This window comes from Plasmopara halstedii (genome assembly GCF_900000015.1).
Source record: "Plasmopara halstedii genome assembly, contig: Scaffold_323, whole genome shotgun sequence".
In the NCBI taxonomy this organism is placed as follows: domain Eukaryota; phylum Oomycota; class Peronosporomycetes; order Peronosporales; family Peronosporaceae; genus Plasmopara; species Plasmopara halstedii.
In genome coordinates, this window is record NW_020187244.1 from 315,919 (window position 1) to 325,284 (window position 9,366).

General features: G+C 45.4%; 1 protein-coding gene across 1 annotated transcript; it reads right to left on the reverse strand.

Annotated features, from left to right (window-relative positions):
- Positions 1-8,139: 8,139 nt before the first annotated feature.
- Positions 8,140-9,002, reverse strand: PHALS_08567 (uncharacterized protein; the record flags this gene model as incomplete). Its single annotated transcript, XM_024723939.1, has 2 exons — positions 8,140-8,673; positions 8,742-9,002. The coding sequence occupies 2 exons, from the start codon at positions 9,000-9,002 to the stop codon at positions 8,140-8,142; spliced, it is 795 nt and encodes a 264-aa protein (XP_024574865.1).
- Between the last annotated feature and the right edge of the window lie 364 nt (positions 9,003-9,366).

Consider the following 9,366-nt stretch of genomic DNA (forward strand, 5'->3'; position numbering starts at 1 on the left):
AAGCATTGAAATCGTCTTGCAACGCAGTTATTCAGGCCTACCGGGCGTATGCACAACCATACTTTGACGACATCTTCGTCCACAGTCGTGAGGGCACGGGAGGACAGATGAGGAAAGCCACATCGTCCATTTGAAAGTGGTTCTCGAGTGCATGCACACGAACTAGCTGTATGCTCCTGCCCATAAGTGTATCTTCGGCGCAAAAGAAATCCCTTTTAGAGTGTTTCCCTGGGGAGTGTTTCCTTTGAGCGGATCCCGCAAAGGTCAAGGCCACTGTAGACTTGCCGGTTCCAAAGAATCAAAAGTACTTGCGCAAGTGCTTGGCCACGCCTACTTCTTGCACAAGTACAGCGCAGATTATGCAAAAATTGCACGGCAAATGTCGAATCCCCTTAAGAAGGATGCTGAATGGTGATGGGACACCGAGCATCAGAAAGCTTCTGACGGGGTCAAAGACAGCCTCCATCATGCACTAATACTGGCGTTGCCAGTCCTCGATCGTCCTTTTAGTGCCGCCAGTGACGCTTCGGACTTTGCCATCGGCAATGCACTGCTGCAAGCAGACGCCGATGGGCGTGATTAGATGTTTGTGCTTGAAACACGCCAGCTCAAACTTGCGGAGAAGAACTACCCCGATCACAACAAGGAATTACTTGCGATGAAATATGCACTTGTCATGTTAAGGGTACATCTTCTCGATTCTAAACCGTTTGTGATCTCCACAGATCATCCGTCATTACGCACTGCGACTCAGTCGCCTCACCTCTGGCAGAGGATGTCCAGGTGGCTCTTCTTCTTTGCAGAATATTACTTCTAAACAAAGTATAAGCCAGGAAAGCAAAATGATTCGGCTGATGCGCTATCACGCAGACCGAAGTATGAGCTTGTTCATGTCTCGACGGTGACGTCATTCAGTGACGAAGTTGATCCACGCCGCATACGCGAGTGAGAAGCGCTGCTGCTGGCTTTCGGATGCAAGGGTTCGGATAATCGGACAAGATATTGTCGTCGCGAGTGCACGCACGGCTGCACCAATATTCGCTGAATAACGGATTGCTGTGTTAAAGCACCGACTCGACGGATACGCCAAGAATTGTTGCTCCAAACGATTAGGATTTGAAGTATCGTGTCCTCTTTGAGTCCCACGACACCCCACTCAGTGATTATGTCGGTCGCGAGAAGACCTACAGCTTCGTGATTTGCCACTACCAGACCCCAAGCTGAAAAAATGGACGAGCACATATGTGCGAACGAGTGAGACGTGTCAGAGGGTGAACCTCTCTCCGAATGCGGCAGCGCCGCTGACCAGTTTACCAGTACCCTCAGGGTGTTGGCAGTCCGTGAGTATGGTCTTTGTGTTTGGCCTGCAAAAGGACTGTGTGTTGGTATTTGTAGACCGTGAGAGCAAGATGGCTTATCTAGCGGTGGTGTCGGACACCATCGACGGTGTGGAACAGCGACACTGTTTGTCGATCGTATCTTTCGACAACATAGACTCCCAGAGTCAATTGTGTCTGATAGATACCCACGCTTCACTGGAAAGTTGTGATCGACAATATTTAGGGTGCTGTGCACCAAGTTGACTATGTCAACAGCGGACCATCTGCAGACCGATGGTCGAACTGAGCGCGTGAAATGCCTCGTTTAAGAGGTTCTTCGCAGCGTCTGCGCTGAAGCACCATGCTGCCACTTGTAGAGTTCGCTTCGAACAATGCAGTGCATACGTTAACCGGCTACACGCCGTTCTTCGTGAAAGGCATGTTCATCCTCGCGTCCCGCAAACATCGCAATCCCATGGATCGAGGCTTGGTGGGGAAGGAATAGCCGCACAGCTAAATAATGCCAGCCACTTCACTGTTCGTAAAAATTTGACGACTATCTGTCTACCAGACTGGGTGTCTTACGAAACGTTCACAATGCGACGGCTGAAAGCCAAGACATACAAAAGGAATATGCAGACGGAATAAGTGGAGGAGATCTGGTTTTGTCAAATGCTAAAATTTTCTACACATGCAGTCCCTGCTGTCCTCGCGACAAAGCGTTTATAGAACCCTTTAAGGTCGGATCAATCGAGGTCTTCCGTATACGGTGAAACTTCCGAGAAGATCGCGCACCCACCCGGTGTTTTATTTGGGCTTGCTAAAGCCGTTCCGGATCCGGCGCAAGTGGACGTGGAAGTGGTGGGCCAGGGACCAAAGGCGCTCGGCTTCCCAGAAGCTGAACCAGCAAATGGTTCTGAGTACGGAGTACAACAATTTACGTTTTTAACGGCGCAAAGCGCTCCACCGTCGCACGAAGTGATGTATTCGTCTGCTTGACCGCTAGGAGCCGTTCCGACAGAGCGCGATAATCCTCAGCGTGAGGCAGTCGTTGCACGGACAGCTGTATGCAACTCGGAAAGGTGATCGGCGGAGTGCTAACGAAGACGGACTTTGTCCTCCAAAGCTCGTAGAGCATCGCGAGTCACCGGGTGGCGATTGACCAAGTTATCATCGTCAACCTCCAACTCTTCTCGATGAGATTGGTGGCGTCCACTATCACGTGGAATGCCTTGAGGGAAAACGTCGTCGACACGGTAGAACCCAATATCTTGTGAAGCGGCGAGGATACCCCGACTTCGAGAACTTGTGGGAGTTTGAGGCTCCACTTCGGCAAGACTGTCCAGATTTTGTGGATGCTTATGATCCGAAGGGTCATGACGGTCCGCGTTGTCGTGCGCCCCGCGCTTCTCGGCGGTGCCCGGGACGCAGGAGGGCCTTGAGCTGGGATCAAGCCATGTCCCTCAGCCGCTGTAGTCGTAGACTCATCCGTGTGAGAAACCACAGAGCTCGCCTGAGCGTGATGGAATTCCATGTGTCGCAGGGCGCAGGAAGACGGCGTTGCGCCTTGAGTTTGGCAAACTCAATTTGGAGATAGCGTTCTACGCGCACGTCCACCTCTTTGCTCCGCTATAAATTGGACAGCGAGAAAAATTTCCGGTGCCGCTGCACCCATCGCTCAAAGAGCTCTTCGTAATCTGCAGTGGTTTTGCCAGGGGCGAGCACCACATTAATAATTCGCATTGCGGGTACAGTAGCACCTCCTCTTTGAGTTCGAGGTCGAGCGCGGTACCTATCCATTGGAAATGCTGGGGGTACCAAGAAGTAAGCTCGGAGAGCTCTCCGCTGGTCAAACTCAGCTTGTGTAGTGGCCGGAGGCCCGACTACTTAGACGCCTATCAATCGAGTGATCTTGTCGTTCGCTTCAGTAGCAGGATCCGCCGAGCGGAAGCCGTAATCCACACGAGGGTATAAGACCGAACGTGGATACGAGCGCATACGAGCCGCCCTTTGGGTAGCCTCCAGCTGCTGCTTCTGTGTCTGGTTGAGGCGATTGGTAACAATACCACTTCCCCTGGAAATCGACAGGTCGGAGAATGGACACGGTGTCGGCAAGGTTTGAGCTGGGCTCACGTCACGCAGTTGGCGCACCTCACCCTCCTCGTCTTCTCATGCTGGGAAAGGAGTACCTGGCTCGTAGTCGACTTCCTGTTCGTATTCTCACATGAACGCTCAGAGTGAATCTATATTGTTTTTTTTCTTCATTTTTGTGTAAAATTTGATGTAATGCGATAGTCGTATTGACATCAGACACTTCATTTGCAGGTTTCCATTCTAAAAACATCTTTTCTACATCCATTTGCAGGTTTCCATTTTATAAACATCTTTTCCCCATCCACTAGGACTTGCACGCACATTCTAAATGGCAGCTCGGAGTGTGGACTCTATGGTAACTTCATAGTTTAGACTTCGATATTGATTTGTAGAAGTTTTGCATTTTATAGTATAGTGATAGAATTCCCAATTCCCAATTCTCTTTTTTTAACAGACCTTGCGTTACTGCATCTATTGGATATCTTACTTTTACTACAGGAGATTATAGATGCTTGCGGCTTGGTGGTGATAGAACTTTGTCTACATTTAGCGTGATCGGCAACCTTGATTGCGATGCTCTAACGCTTGGTGGTTCTGCGCTTGAATTGAGTGGATTTTCATATGTTTCAGGTATAATTGCTGGAACCGCTCGGAGGCTCTAGTATTAAATCCTGGTAAGGCTATCAAGGGTACCACATCTATTTCATCGACAAGTATTACTGGAACACTCAATCAGCTATCACATCGCTTGAGTCTATAACTAGTATCAATTTCAAATAGTTCTGCTGCTGCGCAAGCCAATATAAATTCACAAGCAATCTTTATGCTGGGGAAGTTGGAGTTCGAGGTATTTCAGCAAGCAATCCAAATACTATGCAATTCCACCATAACGGAGCTTTTCGAATTTTCTGGAAACGTCGGCGTTGGCTACCGTAGCTCTTTTGTTCAAAGGAAGCTTGGTTGGTTTTCCTATCTATATAGAAAATTCTAATTAGATGCCACGAACTGACTTCTTGTTCATGTGTAGCCACACCATTGTGTGCTTGTGCAACCCACATCATTGTGTGACTACCCCATCTTGTGTGACCCACACCCTTCATACAAGGGACGTGAAAAACCCTGTTACAGAAACTCTGCCATCAATCGGATTAGGCGGATCTGGAACACAGGATCGCTAAAATCCAATGGAACTACTTTTGATCAATCATTACACTTGTCGATTACTCAAAGTGGTGCTGCTGCTTCGAAGGCTGTGGTGCTAAATTCAGCTCTTGATTATAGTGAAATCAATCATTTAGAACGTTCCATCCTAACTGCTTCAACGAGTATGGCTTCACCTGCTATCACGAATGATACGATCAATACCTCAGCTAGTCTTAGTATTATTTACACGAATCTAGATCTCAACGGATCGGCAAACACACCTACTCTGCTATATTCTATTACGGTGATATTATAACGTTCGGGGCGTTTCAGGCATCAGAAACAATGACATTGGATAGTTCTGGTGTAGGTTTGATGCCTTTGAGCACGTCGAGCACCTGATCTTAAAACAATGTAATTTATCGAGTATCCGATACAAAAAAATTGGTCATGGCAAATAACAAAACGTATTCGGTGTTGAATTTAATATCAGACGTTAATCTGGGCTATTTGTAAGCGGTGTTTCAGCTACAACTGCGGATTTATTCAATATTAATTGGAATGACAAGCTATCCGTGGGTTTACGTCTCAAACGCATAGATTCAACGTTGGAAATTCACAGCCATACAAGGGTGGTTTTCCTCATACATACACCCTGGCTACCTCAGCGAATGATTTTTGTATGAATCTTTCCGGATCGTAGCCTACACCAACAAGTAACTTACCGTTAATAAAATGAAAAATTCAACACTGCTCCTCTCACACTAAAATCTGGTAATGTTTATTTTGAAGCATCTGATGCACTCAATGATGGAACTGCTAACAACGATATACCGATTTTCATGGAATCATCAAATGCAACGCCCATAGGTTTTGGATTGCAAATGAGCAACGCAACAAATGCAACCTCGACATACTTCGGAATAACGAATCTCAACGATTTGGTTATATTGGCTGTAAACACATGAAGACTTACAATAACTTCGACTGTTAGAGTGAATATCGAAACTGGATCACCAAACGTCCCTTTGCAAGTAGCTGGATCCAACACAACAATAACAATAATACAAGTTAGCTCTATCTTGTATAGTTATGATGGAGCGTCTAACGCGTAGGCAAATTGTGGTAAAGACATCGATTTACGTGATAAGGATCTTAAACCGATTATTTATAGCTATAAGGATGAAGCTAAGAAAGGAGTTGGTGTGATAGCTCAAGATGTTATGCGTGTTTGTTAAGAAGCAACAACAAAGATCGAAAATTAAAATATAAAAGATGAAGGTGAAAACTAACGGAAGGACTTAGATTACAATGCTATAACGATATTAAATGTTTAATCATTAAGAAGCTAATTAATCGTATCGAGAAACAGGAATCGACTATAAAAAATAGTGCATTCAATTAAATAGATTTCATCGCGCCAGCCTTTTGATTCAGCCTATACTAATTCATAGCATCTCGTTTCATTTTATGCTATCTTGTCGGTTTAAAAGTATTGTCTTCAAAATATTCTTTGCCTTTGCGCTGCTCGACAGCTTGGACAAATCTGTGTTGAATACTTTCGTACAAGTTATTTGCAAATGAGCTTTTGTAGCTGTTGATATCGCCAATATATACTCCTTTATCCCAGCATCATCTATTTTCTTCCTTTATTACTTCGTCATCACTGCTTTCAGCATCCAAGTTGTCGATTAATCGAAGGTTCGTCCTCAGCTTGTTTAGCAGATTTATTTGCTGCTCGTTTGCCCGTGGGAATTTTTTTGGGAGAGTTGTGGTTCATTTCCGTTTCAATAGTTTTACTGATTCTTTCATGATTTCATCTGCAAACTTTGCTGCTATTTTTGATTTTAATCCTCTCGTCTAAACTCTCTTCGTTTGTTATGATAATTTCGAACGTGGTCATCCACCACCAGTTCCCTATATATATGCTCGAGTATTGATGGCCTTTTGGGCAACTTCATATTTGCTGCAATAGAAATCATCGGGTGAATTTCCAGGTGCAGTGGGTTCTTCCTTATTGAAGTCTGCGTCTGTTGGTTGCGGGACGTACGTATGCTTCTTTTTACTTTCTTTAGGAATTTCATGTGCTTCACCTTTGATAATTTTTGGAGGCCCTTTAAGACCTTCAAGTAGTTTTTCTTTGATTTCATCTTCGCACTCATGATTGAAATTTGATCAGGCCAAGTATATTAATTAAATGATAAAAAATGCTATTAAATAGAATTACATTACGAAGTTGTCGAAGTCAGCCTTAAACCGGTCCTTGCGATACCGTGCCCATAGCCGTATCGACTGTTGCAACAACTTCACGCAGTACGTGGTAATAAAGAGTTGAAGTTCCATTGACGTCGGCAGTAATAGTAAGCGTGGTCGCAGATGCAGGAAGCAAGGCCACCCGCTAAAAAGTAGTTATCGTTGCATCAATACTTATATTCCAGCAGGTGATGCCATAAATCGTTATAACTCAAACTAGCAATAACAACAGGCGCAACAACACCAGCAGTGCCAGTTGTAACCATGGTAGTAGATGAATTGTTGTAATTGTTAAATGAAGCTGCGCGTATGTTTCTGCACTGGGCATTTCTTGAAATAGTCGCACATATCGCGCAACTTCATGCAAGCCAAGTAATGCGCGACGTAAAATGGCGAGCCAGCAACAATGGCGCCAGCAGAAGCCACATAGACTTGGAGTTTCGATACGGCTTGAAGATTTGCACTATCTCCCACTACATCAAACGCCGATTTCCCACTTTTGTTAATCAAGAGCGTAAATAATGATCACTGTGCAGCACCTCCGTTCGAGTCTGTGCTAGCAAAACCAAACTTACCCAACGACGAAGTGGCCAAGTTTTCAATAATTGAGCTGCTCCAGTGCTTCATTGACTCGTTGGAATGGCATATTCATTCAATACAAAGTTGCTAGTTGTACCATGATTGACATAAGTATTACAATCCGTTTTAGTGATCGCCTTGAACGTTGTATTCACATTCTCATGAACTTGATTCGATTGAACAGTGGCGTCACCAATAACAACTAGAATACTGCCAATGAATTCCCACGCGCCAGCCTTAGGTACCAATTGAACCGCAGTACATGCAGTAGTCGAAGTAATCGAACCGGCACCACCTTTAAGAATTTAAAGCTTTACTAGAAGCTTCTTCCCAGTTTACGAAAGCGAGATTGAGGTTGACTGGCATATTGACTGGTGTTAGACGTTCAGTCCTGAATATACGTCTATTTCTTTCCACGGAAAAGCGTCTCAGCTGGAGCTGGTCCGACGGAATGCTCGAAAGCTGAAATATCCGAAGCTGAAGACATAGTTCATATTATGTTATAATCGCCGAAAAAATAAAGCACTATTAATGAAAAAAGAATTATTAAGCGATAGGTAATCAAGTAATGAAAGTTGCCAAAATATAAAAAGAATAAATCCTAAAGTCTTATTCAGGTTCAACGAAACATTGTACGCATTCATCTGAATTCATAACAGAAGTATTTAATAACTGATATTGTTGCTTCTGAAAACTAGAATAGAGGTGGCCATCTTTTCTGATATCTGGCCTGAGTGCGAAGATTGTCATTTCATAAGTTTTGCATGGGTGCATTAAAATAATGAAACTGTGCGACACCGCCGGGCAGCAGGATAGGAGCGAGCGTAGCACGCAGATGGCCGATGAGTTCGCCAGCGCATGACTCTGATGGACAAGTCCAGATGCCGATAGCGCCAGGGAATGCGGGCACATTTCCAGATGCGAGTCCAGCGGGAATGACGACTGCAGCCGGGTTGATGTTCATTGCCTGTAGGTTGAAGATAACTGTCGGTGGATCGAGCAGCTTCGCGAGCGCCGGATACTTCTTGCCCAGCTCGTCAAGCAAATGCATGATCTTTCGCCCAAGGTCGATAGCGCGACCGTCGACTTGATGGAGCGTACCAATGCCCTGCATGAACGACAGCAATGGCCATAACTTGAACAGATCCTTGTCAATGGTGCAGATCATCACGTCTTCGGGGAAACAGTCTCGCCCAGCGGCCTCGATCTCTTCGCCCGTCTTCCAGACAACGCCACTCGGTTGAAGACAGTCATCACGACTGAGGCAGTGCTCTCGTGCGTCGACCTACAGATAAGGTTTGAGAACATCAAAGACCGAGGTTTTACAGATGGCAGCAAGTAACAATCCAATACCTTCTCGAGGCGCTTGATGAGTTGAACGAATTTGCCTTTGATCTTCAAGCTCAGATAGCTACTGGGAGGCGCATGCCGCACAAGGAAGATGCAGCGCTCGATGACGTCTTCGTCGGTGAGCTCTCCGGCGCGCTTGAACTCGCTAAAAAACGTGAGCGTTTCGGCCTCAGTGAGCTTGGCGTTTCGCGGGATATCTCGCCAGCGGTGCTCAGAGATTTGATTAGGGAGAATACTTGCATGTCGCGGTTCCTCTTCCTCCATGTGCTGCTGCCCGTACCCTAGCGGACCGACTGCATCTTTTTGGCACACCGTCCGCTCCTCCTTCTCATATAAAAGTACCGAGAGTTCCCCTAGACACACCCTCAATTTACACGTCTTAGTACTCTCGAAAATAGCACCGTAAAGAGACGGGGCTACTATAGTACTTAACACTTCTGTAATATTAAAATAATTATAAAATGTAAAATCGAACTTTGGCAAAACTATGAGTATCTTGTTACGCGCCCTTCGTACATGGCTGTGAACGCTCTCTTTTACAATTTGCGACAAGAACATTATTCACTTTTAGATGGAGCGACCAGATTAATTCCAAAAGTTGTAAACTCCATGTCATTGCCTCCAGCAG